This window comes from Marmota marmota, unplaced genomic scaffold, assembly GCF_001458135.2.
Source record: "Marmota marmota marmota unplaced genomic scaffold, marMar, whole genome shotgun sequence".
In the NCBI taxonomy this organism is placed as follows: Eukaryota; Metazoa; Chordata; class Mammalia; order Rodentia; family Sciuridae; genus Marmota; species Marmota marmota.
The window spans coordinates 225,100-237,831 of record NW_025999990.1 but is presented as its reverse complement, the minus strand read 5'-3'; the positions used below and the strand labels follow the sequence as shown (position 1 = coordinate 237,831).

General features: G+C 36.4%; 2 protein-coding genes across 13 annotated transcripts in view; both read left to right on the top strand.

Moving 5' to 3' along the window:
* Rad17 (RAD17 checkpoint clamp loader component) overlaps positions 1-12,188 on the top strand; it is a 37,027-nt gene extending 24,839 nt beyond the window's left edge. For 9 of the 10 annotated variants that reach the window (XM_048806067.1, XM_015482270.2, XM_048806066.1 and 6 more), the window contains 4 exons: positions 1,083-1,232; positions 2,305-2,425; positions 9,396-9,453; positions 11,451-12,188. In XM_048806067.1, coding sequence (XP_048662024.1) covers positions 1,083-1,232; positions 2,305-2,425; positions 9,396-9,453; positions 11,451-11,709 — 588 coding nt within the window. In that variant the 3' untranslated portion in view covers positions 11,710-12,188. The remainder of the gene's footprint in view (positions 1-1,082; positions 1,233-2,304; positions 2,426-9,395; positions 9,454-11,450) is intronic. The other variant, XM_048806068.1, reaches the window with a different exon arrangement.
* Positions 12,189-12,409: 221 nt separating this feature from the next.
* Marveld2 (MARVEL domain containing 2) overlaps positions 12,410-12,732 on the top strand; it is a 25,227-nt gene continuing 24,904 nt past the window's right edge. Inside the window, exon 1 of one of the 3 annotated variants that reach the window (XM_015482268.2) lies at positions 12,410-12,562. The gene's annotated coding sequence lies outside the window, so the exon portion shown is untranslated. Of the gene's footprint in view, positions 12,629-12,732 lie in introns of all 3 variants that reach the window. The other 2 variants (XM_015482266.2, XM_015482267.2) reach the window with 2 other exon arrangements.

Here is a 12,732-nt window from a genome sequence, read left to right as displayed (position 1 = left end):
AACTTTGTAGGGGTGCAAGGGATTGAACTCAGGGGCACTTAACCACTGAGCTACATCCCCAGCCCTATTTTGTATTTAATTTAGAGACAAGGTCTCACTGAGTTGCTTAGTGCCTTGCCCATTGCTGAGGGTAGCTTTGAACTCATGATCCTCTTACCTCAACCTCCTGAGCTGCTGGGATTACAGGCCTGCACCACCGCACCTGGCTTATATTTAACTTTTTGTTCACTAGTTTTTTTATGTTTTGCAACATTTGCTTAATCTCTATGTATTTACACATTTGTTATTGACTGAATAATTGGAAAGTAATTGCAAACATGACACTTAATACTTAAAGCATTAATAAAGATACTGTTCTATAACATCAAATCTAAGAAAGTTAACATTAATTTATTGTCCCCAGTTGCCTCAGAAATGTATTTAAAGGGCTGGGGTTGTAGCTCAGTGGTAGAATGTTTGCCTAGCATGTGAGAGGCACTGGCTTTGATTCTCAGCACTGCATATAAATAAATATGATAAAGGTCCATCAACAATCTTAAAAAAATTTAAAAATACCTTGTTCTTTAAAAAAAAAAAAGTATGTACAGTTGTTTACCTCACCCCTATCCAAGACCCATGCAGAGTTCTTCCACTGCATTTGGTTTTTTGTCAAAGTTGAATTTGCTTTAAATAATTTTGTAGCACTGTTATTTTTAGGGCTGCAGTAATGTTGGGAAAAGTGAACACATAGTAACCAAATATTTAAGTTAATTTTTATGTATGCCTTAGTAGTATGAGTAATACTATTTTGTAGTCAGGTGTTGTGGCACAAGCCTTGTAATCCTAGAGATTCAGGAGGCTGAGACAGGAGGATCATAAGTTCAAAGCCAGCCTCAGTAGTTTTGCAAGGCCCTAACCAATTTAGTGAGACCCTGTCTCAAAACAAGAAAAATAAAAAGGGATGGTGATGTGGTACAGTGAGTAAGTACCCCTGGGTTCAATTCCCAGTACCAAATAACAACAATAATAATAATAATAATAAAATATTATTATTACACTATTTTGTAAATCTCATGTATTTCATATCTTGTCTCATTTATTAGACACGCTCTTTACTCAGGGAATATAGTACATCTGTAGCTACAAGAGGTGTGATGCATTCCAACAAAGCCCGAGGATTTGCTCATTGCCAAGGAGGAGGATCAAGTTTTCGACCCTTACACAAACCTCAGTGGTTTCTAATATTTAAAAAGGTAAAAATAAAGTAAAATTTTAAAGTATACTTTGAATGAAAGTGAATTTTATTGCATGTGAACTAAGATATAAATATACATGTATATGTATATATACGACTTTTTTTTTTAATACTTATTTTTTAGGTGTAGATGGACACAACACAATGCCTTTATTTTTATGTGGAACTGATGATCGAACCCAGGTCCCGCCCATGCTAGGCGAGTGCTCTATCCCTGAGCCACAATCCCAGCCCCGACTGTTTTGTTTTTTAAAGTGAAAAAAGAAAAAGGTTTTATTTTAGTAAAATAAAAGTTGATGAAGCCTGCGGTTTTCTTGGAATGATTATAAAAATGTAAAAAGGACCATTTTCTTTAAGGTCTTTTTTAAAAATTTTTTTTAAATATCAAAATTTGAAAGCACAAATTTTACTGAAATCAAAGTTTAGTTACATCCTAGTTTAGTTAAAACCTAGGATATACATTTCAATTAGAAGAAATAAGTTTGAGGTCTGATGTACACCGTAGTGACTGTTAGTTACTCATGATGTACATTCATTCATCACTTAACTACACAGACACATTCTGAGAACTTTTAACATTGGTGGAGCATGTTCAAGAACTGCATCGTTGGGGCTGGGGTTGTGGCTCAGTGGTAGAGCCCTTGCCTGGTATGTGTGGGGCACTGGGTTCAATTCTCAGCACCACATATAAATAAATTAAATAAAAGGTCCATCAACAAGTAAAAAAATTACTAAAAAAAAAAAAAAACTACATTGTCAAACAGGTTCATGGTTATATCAACATCATCAAGTGTTCTTATATAAGCCTATATTATATAGGTCAGTCACTTAGACATGGCCTCTTGATACAGTCAGAATGATTGATAAACACGATGTGTGAGGTTGTTGCTGATGTAACATAATATTAGATAATGCTAGGAAAAATCTTAAAGGATTCCTTCTAGATAAACTCTCAAAAGTATGTTTGTGGTATGTAAACTCACACAGTATGTGATATAATAAACAGTTTATTTGGAACACATAACTATATTTTAAAATTTCATTTTCCTATCATTTTTTTTCCCAAACAGTATCGGGAAAACTGCATGGCAGCAAAAGCACTTTTTTCTGACTTCTGCCTACCAGCTTTATGCCTCCAAACTCAGCTGTTGCCATATCTTGCTCTGCTAACCATTCCAATGAGAAATCAAGGTACTAAGAGGTTTTCTTTTTTCCCAAGAAGTAGTATTTATGCCAATTTCTTTTTGTGTCAATTTATGGTTATATACTAGTAAGATAAGTTTTTTTTTTCCTTTTCTTTACTTTTTGATCCATAATTAATATATGCCTTATGTTTAAAAAAATTGGGGAGGGGATATAACTCAGTTGATAGAGTGCTTGCCTTGCATGCACAAGGCCCAGCAGTACCAAATATATATATATATATACCCAGCTGTAATCCCAGCAACTCAGAAGGCTGAGGCAGGAGGATGGCAAGTTTGGGGCTAACCTGGACAACTTAGGGAGACTCTGTCTCCAAATGAAAAGTAAAAATGGGCTGGGGATGTAGCTCAGTAATAGAGCCTAGGCTCTGGGTTCAATCCCTCTAGTACCAACTACAATAAACAAAAATATGTAAGTACATAAAGTAAAAATTGAAAGTACGTTACCTTTAAGGTTACCTACCTTAGATTAGTGTGAAGTCTCCCCAAGTTTTTTTCTGTGCTTATAGAAATAGGTAGAATGAGACAAATTAATTGACATCTATCACTTACCATGGATAGTATTTCATATTTTATAAGTACTAATGCTAAAATATACTGAAATTAATATATTTTTCAAGATTTAAAAGTTTATTTAACCTTATTGATGAATATTTTGTGTGACTTATTACAACTGGTGTTCATTATAATATATTTTCAAGTTTTGAAATTATAAATAATTCTATAAACACTTAGACAGTACATGCTTGGACAGGTTGTATTTCTTCTGAGATTTACTTTTCTGTGAACTTTACCAGTTTTTCTATCAGTTTCTCTCTTGCTTTCTACAGTTCTGGCAATTGGACCCATTCTACCACTGAGCTACATCCCCCACTCTTTTTGTTTGTTTGTTTTAGAGACAAGGTCTTGCTAGGTTGTTCAGGCTCGCTCAAATTTAGATCCTTTTGCCTTACCTCCTGAGTAGCTGGGCATTATAGACATTTTTTGCACCGGTCCAGCTGTTGTTTCTCTTTTTAATATGTATTTTAAGGGCCACATTTCATTAACAGTCACATGGTGCTAACCTTCAGTTTAGAGCAGAGGACACTGAAAATGTTAGTAACCTACCATATACCTCATCAAACTTCTTAGAAATTCTAAAGATAAGAATTTACCTTTTGGGTGATCAGAAGAAAGAACAAAAATATCTATCACCTTTAACACAAGAAACTAATTTTGTAGCTTTTGAGAATATTGATACTTAACATTTTTAAATGTTGTGTATTCACAGGCAAAAGTGTTGAGCAGTGGACATGATTAATCTATAGGTCAGGATCCAGAAGTTTCCTTCTTATTGCCAATTTTTTTTTTAAAGAATACACTAATTTTTTAACTTTATTTCAAAGTAATTTCCAACCTAGAAAAAGATGCAAGAATAGTACAAAAAAATTTTTATCCATTTGCCTTACATACAGTCTTTTTCTTTCTCTGTACACATAAGCACACATATTCAAAAAAATTTTTTTATCAAGTTTGAGTAAGTTTGTAATGTGCATCCAGAAAACAAGGACATTCTATATAGCCACAGTATGCAAATCAAAATCAGGAAATTAATGTTGATACACTTCTACCATTTAGTTTATAGACCCCTTTTAAATTCTGCCAATTTACCAGATAATATATTTTATAAAATAAATTTGTTTTCCTTTTTTCTCCTTTCTTGTTCACAGTCCAATGCACAATCACATGATGCCTTTAGATATTTAAGTGCCACATCTCTTTAGTCTCCTTTGATCTGGAATAGTTCCTTAGTGTTTATTTGTCCATGACATTTTAGAAGCATGTAGGACAGTAACTACATACACTATCCCTCAATTTGATGATTTCTCTTGACTGGATTTCAGGATGTGTATTTTGGGCAGGAATACCATAGAAGTTATTCTTTCTTCTCAGTGTATCATGTCAGGAGAATATAATGCTATATAATATAATATAGTTTTATAATTTGGTAAGATGGTATCTCTCACATTTTCCAGTGTAAAGTTAAGTATTTTTGTGAAGAGATACTTTGAAACTGTGTAAAGACCCCAATTCTCAGCTGGGTGAAGTGGCAGACACCTGCATTCCCCTCAGTTTGGGAAGCTGAGAGGGTGGATCAGAGTTCAAAGCCAGCCTTAGGAGCTTAGCAAGGCCCTAAGCAACTTGAGACCCTGTCTCTAATAAAATATAAAAAGGGCTGGGGATGTGGCTCAGTGGTTAAGTGTCCCTGGGTTCAATCTCTGCTACCAAAAAAAAAAAAAGACCCCATTTCTCATTAAAATTTCACCCGTTAGTTACAGCATCCTCTGATAATGAAATTTTGAATCTGGGATGATTTGACACATTTTTTAAATGCTATTATTCCTCCTACATTTGTGTTGGTGAATTGTACTATAAGGTATAACTTTGCTTTTCCCCCCTTTTTATTTACTTATTTGATAGGCTATATATTGTTAGTATGGACTCTTGATTCTTATTTCTTCAGTTGTAATTTCTTGCTATCATTATTTATTTTGACCTCAGGTTGTCCAGATTAGACTAATGGGCTTTGCTTTAAACTAATTCTACCTTTTGTTGTATCCCCAATACTCTTTGAATGTTTCAATTTCTGAAACAAATCATTCCAGATTCCTTGCATACTTTCTCTGCACCAGTTCTGGAAATCAGGATTTTAGTGAGCTCTGTGTCCTTTCAGTGAAATGATATTTATGAGAAAGGATCTGAGCACACCTAGTATGATCATTGTTATTAGAATATCATTGTTTCTAGACCAGTCCAGTGAAATAAAGCTAGGAAATGTGTGTGGAAAACATAAGTTCACAGCGGTACATTCAGTTTCAGTCTAATACCAGTTTATTCTGATGTTTTTCCTTTCCATATTTGTATCTCCCTTTTTTTGTTTTGCTTTTGTTTTGTTTGTAGTACTGGGAACCCGGGGGCACTCTGTCACCGAGCTACATTTCCAACCTGTTTTATTTTTGTTGTTGTTATTATTATTTTATTATTATTATTATTATTTTGGTACTGGGAATTGATCCCAGGGGCGCTTAACCATTGAGCCACATCCCCAGCCCTTTTTTATATTTTATTTAGAGACAGGGTCTTGCTGAATTGCTTAGGGCCTCACTAAGTTGCTGAGGCTGGCTTTAAATTTGCAATTCTCCTGCTTTAGCTGAGCCACTGGGATTACAGGCCTGCCATCTCCAAACCCGGCTCCTGTTTTATTTCTTGAGACAGGGTCTCTGATACTGAAGCTGGCCTCAAACATGCAATTCTCCTGTCTCAGCTTCCCAAGTAGCTGGGTTTATAGGCATATGCCACCATGCCCAGCTTGTACCTTCCTTCTGAATATTTAAAAAATCTGTCTTCCATTTTTTAAATGTATGTATTTTTTTATTATTTATTCAGTTTCTCTATATTGTGTAGTGGATTTTGAAAAGATATCTAAGAACCTTCATAATGTTAGATTTGAAAACTTTATAAGGATTATAAAATTTTGTGGTGGATATGTCTTGGCTTTTCTTTTTTACTGGGAATTGAACCCAGAGGCATTTTACTACTTAGCCATGTCCTTTTTATTTTTTTATTTTGAGACAGTTAAGTTGCTCTGAGAATTTGTTCATTTTTCTTCATTCTGTTTTCTAGGTTTTTTTGTCTGCTGGTTCAGGTCTACTCTAGTGAATTTGAAATTTTGGTTATTGTACTTTTCAGGTCCAGAACTTTTTTAAAAAGTATATTTTTAGTTGTAGATGGATGCAATACCTTTATTTAATTTATTTATTTTTATGTGGTGCTGAGGATTGAACCCAGTGCCTCACACATGCTAGGCGAGTGTTGTACCTCTGAGCCACAACCCCAGCCCCTTGATGAAACATTCTTGTTATAGTTTTCTTTGCTTCTTTAGGCGTGATTTCTTTCTTTGAACATATTTATAATGACTCCTCCAAGTCTTTTTCTATTAAATTTATGTCTGGGACCTCTCAAAGGCAATTTCTTTTGCCTGCTTTTTCATGTGTATGGGTCATGCTTTCTGGTTCTTTGCATGTCTAATCATTTTTTGTTGAAAACTCAGACATTTTACACATACACTGCATCAACTCTAGACTCTTGATTCTCTTCCTTCATTTGGGGGGTTGTTTTTATTGTTGTGTGCTTATTTGTTTTGTGACTTGGCTAAACTGTTTAATGAAATCTATCTTCTGCAGATGAAGCCATTGATACTTCTTAGAGAGCCCTGTTTTGGGTGTGTTCATTCAGTCACCTACTTATGGTAGGCTGGTTTTGGCAAGGCTCTGTCTCTTGATGTTTCTTTACAGCTGTGTGCCTTAGCTGGTATCACTTTCATCTGTTTGGCTACATTAATTACTGGCTGATTGCTCCGTTGTTTTCAACAGTGCCCCCAAATTTCTCCAATCTCATCCCATTATGATTGGGGACAAGTAGGTTTTTTGAGGCTCATCTCCAAGGTTTGTTCTGATTCCAGGAAAGCTCTTAGCTGTCTCTTTTCCTAGTTCTTTCTGATGAATCAATTGGCTTATGTTTAGCATGCTGCTCTTAATTAAGAGGAGCTGGTTGTGGCTCAGTGGTAAAGTGCTTATCTAGCATGTGTGAGGCACTGGGTTCGATCCTCAGCACCACATTAAAATAAAGTTATTATGTCCATCTACAATTAAAAAAAAAAAAAGTTTGAACTTTCCCACACAGTGTTTCAAATAAAACCTATTTCTTTGAGGAGAACTTCAGAGCTCTCTTTTTCTATGAACTGCCTTTCCCCCTGAGCCACTATACTGGTTGAGTGGTCACCTTCAGACCTCTGATCATCTTAGTGTGAACACTGCTTTACTAATACACTGGGGCCCAGAAGATTGCAGTTGGGTGAGGGTGCAGTGCACCTGGGGTAGAAACCCATAACCTCTGGGTGGGGAAAGGGATCCCTTGTCTCTACACTCATTAGAAGGGAGCTCTGCAAGCTTAGCTGCACCCATGTAGGACAAAATTTCCCTTAAGCTGAACTAGGGGTGGGAAAGGGTGGGGAAAGATAGTGATTCAAATGCTGCAGACATTCTCCTGTTAGATTTTTTTGAATATCTTCATTTGCTGTATGCTTTTAGGACAACTTCCAGAGACTGTAAATGATTTTTAAAAAATAATTTTTCACCAGTTTTGCTTACTCACTGGGGGATGGGTACACAAGAACTCAGGCAGTCATCCTAGAAATCTTCTGTGTCATTCTTTTTAAATATTCACCTGTGATAAAATACATGTAACATGAAATTTATCATCATAACTCTTTTTAAGTATATAGTATGGATTTTCATTTTATTCTACAACGAATTTCCAGAACTTTTTCATCTTGCAAAACTGACATTCTATAATCATTAGATGTTTATTTCCCACTTCTCCATTCTCCTAGTCCCTTTCTGTCTCTATGAATTAGACTATCTAGGTACTTCCCATACGTGGAATCATACAATATTTGTCCTATGTGACTGGCTTATTTCATTTAGAGTAATGTCATCAAGGTTCTTCCTTGGAGTGGTGTGCATCATAATTTACCTTCTTTTTTAAGGATAAATAATATTCCATTGTATGTATTTGCCACATTTTGGTTATTTCTCTGTTGATGGACATTTGAGTTTGACTATAGATTGAACATATCTAATCTGAAGTGCTCCAAAATTTGAAACTTTTAAAGCACCAACATGATTCATTGTGGAAAATTCTACATCTGAACTCATATGACTGCATTAAAAATATTGCATAAAATTACCTTTAGGCTGTGTGTATAAGGTATATATGAAACAAATGAATTTTGTGTTTAGACTTGGATCCCATCCCTAAGATATCTCATTATGTATATACAAACACTCCAGAGTCCAAAATCTAAAATACTTCTTTTGGTCCCAAGCATTTTGAATAAGGATTATTCAACCTGTATCATGAGTAATATTACTATGAACAGGAACATACAAATATTTCTTTGAGACTCTGCTTTCAGTTCTTTTGGGTATATGCCCATAAATTTTTGGAATTTCTGGATCATATAATAATTTTGTTGTTTTTTGGATACTGGGTATTGAACCTAGAGACATTTTATCACTGAGCCACATCCCCAGTCCCTTTTTTTAGTTTTCATTTTGAGACAGGATCTGAGTAAGTTACTGAGGCTGGACTTAAACTTGTGATCCTCCTGCCTCCTGAGTTGCTGAGATTATAGGCATGCCCCACCATGCCAAACAATGATTTACTTAGGAGCTGTTTGTGGTTTTGGTTTGTGATTTCCTAAAGAATAGTCATGTTCAACCTCTTTGCATATACCTATTGGCTATTCATACATTTTCCTTTGAAAACTGTTTAAAACTTTTTTTTTTTTTGTAACAATATGGATGCTTCTAGAGGTCATGTGCAGTGAAAAAAAACAGAGAGACTAATATACATAATCTCATTTATACTTGGAGTAAAAGAGTCCAGTTCATGGAAACAGTAAAATATTGGTTACCCAGAGCCGAGGGTGGGGAGATTGGGGAGATATTGGTCAAAGGACAAAAACTTTTAGTTAAGAGGAATAACTCATGAGACCTGTTGTACATCGTGACTACGGTTAATATTGAATTTTTAAAAAATATTTTAGTTGTAGATGGACACAATATCTTTATTTTATTTATTTGTATTTGTTATATGGTGCTGAGGATTGAACCCAGTGCCTCACCTGTGCTGGGCAAGCACTCTAACACTGAGCTAGGCAAGCACTCTAACACTGAGCTACAACTCCAGCCCTAAAAATGTATTTTTGAAATTCCTAAGAGTATTTTGAAGTGTTCTCACCAAAAAAGTAAGTATCTGAGATAATACATATGTTAAATTAATTCCTATTTGTCAATTAAAAAATAAATAAAAGAATGATGATGTTTTAAAAATTTTTTAAAAATATTTGTTTTCAGCTCAGATTTCTTTTATCCAAGATATTGGAAGACTTCCTCTGAAGCAACACTTTAGAAGGTAAGAAGAGCTGTTACTGAAATATCCACTGAATATACTCAACATACATAAATAAAAGTTATATGTCAGATACAAAAATACATATATTACATCCAGTGATTAAAGACCTTTTAATTACACTGTTGATCCTTCATTTTATTCAACATCATATGTTCACCCTTTCCTGATAGAATATATCAGAATAGTGAGACCTTATATCAAAATAAAAAGGGCTGGGGCTGTAGCTCAGTGGTAAAGTGCCCCCTGGGTTCAATCCCCAGTATTGCCCCCCAAAAAGGACCAGCTCTCTTTGCTGTCTCCATCCTGAGATCAAGACATAAAAATAGAGGGAGGATAAGTATTTTCTATTGTCTTTTTGCTCCTAAAATATAATTAAATGCATTGAAATCTTTACTATTTAATCATCGATTCAACTATGTGATCTGACTTGGAGGCAGGATTTGTTGATGTTCTGAATTACAGTGACTAGTACTGTTATCTTTATGTTCCCATATTTAATATCTTGATTCATATTGATAATATTTACTATTTATTAAATATTAACATTTAACTTAATATTTAATAGCTGCATGATTTCCTGTAATTTAACACATACCTTATTTTGTATATTTAGCTCCTTTTCAACTTTTGTTATCATAGCCTTGTAAATAACCCTTTCTGCACATCAAATATTATTTACTTGTATGAACTCCTAGAAATGAAATGCTGTGTCAATAGGTCTGTTCCTTTTTGAGGCTTTTGGTCTCTGTTCCCAGGTTGCTGCCAAGAATATTTTGTCAATTTTATACCTACTTTCACGGTATTAGTATGTTCTTTTTCTTTAAACTATCCATCAACTGGGTTTTATTACTTTACTGTTATTTTATTTGATTGATTGCAGTACTGGGGATTGAACCTAGGGGCACTCTACCACTAAAGCAACATCGTCAGCCTTTTCTAAGCATTCTTTCTTCCTTTATTTATTTTTTGGGGTGCTAACGATCAAACCCAGGGTCTCACATGTACTAGGCAAGCACTCTCCCACTGAGCACCCCTCCCCCTGCAGCCTTTCTTTTTTCTTTTTTTCTTTGTTTGAGACAGGTCTTGCTAAATTGCTAAGACTGATCTTGAACTTGTGATCCTCCTGCCTTAACCTCCCTAGTGGCTAGGATTACAGGCATGCTTCACTGAACCTTGCTTGGGTTTTATCCCTTCAAAAGTGTCTTTGCCAGGAGGGCCCATTGGTACATGTCTGTAATCCCAGCTGCACTAGAGGCTGAGGCAGGAGGATTACAAGTGCATGCCAGCCTGGGCAACTTGGTGAGATCTGGTCTCAAAGCAAAAATAAATAGGGCTAGGATTGTAACTCAGTAGTAAAATTGCTGAGCGTGCGCAAGGACCTAGGTTCAACCCCCAGTATGGCGAAAGAAAAAAAAAATTCTTACTATTTTAATTTCAGTTTTTAAATTTACAAAGTTAGAGCAATTTGTTTATTAACACTTGTATTTCTTTAATAAGTTTTCTATTTGTGCCCATTTTTGGTGTTTTTTTTTTTTTTTCATTTTAGTCTGTAGGAACTCTTTACTAAAGACATAACCCTCTTTGCATTGCTAGTTATAAGAACTTATTCAGTTGTTCACCTTGTGGTTGGGCTGCCATCCCACTCCCACCCTAACCCCCACCTCTGAATGGGGATGGAACCCAGAGGCACTTTATCATGATCTACATTTCCAGCCCTTTTAATTTTTTGAGACAGGGTCTTACTAGGTTTCCCAGAGGCTGATCTCAAACTTGAGATACTCCTGCCTCAGCCTTCTGTATAGCTGAGATTACAGGTATGTAGTATGGTACCCAGCTTAGTTTTGGTTTTTATAGTTAAACTAAAGGGACTGGCTAAACAGTGTACACAGTGAAGATAAATGAAGGACCAGAGAAGGTGGTTTCAAAATCATCACACTCATACTATAAAGTAATCCCCTCCTTGTATACAATTAATATCTGCACTGTGAATCTGACAGATTGAAAATGGAAGCCCTGATGGACAGAGAGCATGGATTGATAGACCCTGACACTGGAAATGAAGCACAGCTTAATGGAGCACAGACTACAGAGGAAAATCAGGGTGAACCCACTCAGACTGCTGAACCAGAAATTCTTCCTTTGAGTCAGAATAGTGGGAGTGAACTGCCTGCTAGCCAGCCTCAACCTTTTTCCTCCCAAGTGGACATGGAAGAAGAAGATATAATAATAGAAGATTATGAGAGTGATGGAACATAGAAATCAGCCTTGACAGATTCAAGTAGTACTTGAACAGAGTTAATATACTTTTCTGGTGAATTATAGACAATTTAATTATTATTATAGTATTTCATCACAAGCAACTTGACTCTTCTGTCATCTTGAATTAAATAGAAAATCAAACCTTCAAGTACTCTTCTTAACTTTTTTTTTCTCTAGTATTTATTTAGTCTTGTGAATGGGTTAGGGGAAGGAGATCAGTGTGTATTGTTTGAACATTATGCCAAATATCAGAAAATGTGAAGGAATCATCCAGAAATCAAAACCTTTATGTTGTAAATATGAATCACAAAATAGTATAAGATGCAACTGAGTGTAAATAAACTTTGTGCCTTATTTACAGTTTATTGTCTCTAGCTTATCAGATACTGTTTTTTATATGTTGTACAGTATAATATTTTAGAAACTTTTTGGAAATATTTACATAATTTATATCGAAATTAAAATGTTGGATTTCATTCGTTTCTCTTATTTTTTTAACGTTGTTTACTTAACTGCCGTGTGTCCCTAAGGCACTGTGCACTCATCCTTCATCCATTATCAAACCTTTCAAAAGGTAGGGAAGGGGACGCTGGCCACCTTGCTCTGAGACTCTCCGGAAGAGGTTGCTTAATTACCTTCTTTCTCAAAGCGCGGTTCCCAGCGGTAGCCGGGAGTTAACCCCGCTGCGAGGTGCTGGGTGGGGGGCACCTAGCAGCTGGGCTCACTGGAGAGTCCGGGCTGACAAAGCCGGGCGGGGCGAAGCTTGCTCGGCCCACCCCTGCCCCGCCTCAGAACCCGATCCCGGTTTCGGTGCCCTAGGCGGCGCGTGCTCTTCCCGGCCGCAGCGCAGGTGAGTGGGGCGCAGGGTGGAGCCGCGTGACCCGAACTAGACGGAAGGGCCCGGCGGCCTCTACAGGTGCGCGGGGCGGGAGAGCCCTCAGCCCCTCTGGGCGCCCCCCACCCCCGCACGCCCCCGGAGCTCCCCAGCTGCCGCGCTCTCAGTTCAGGCCCGCGATACCC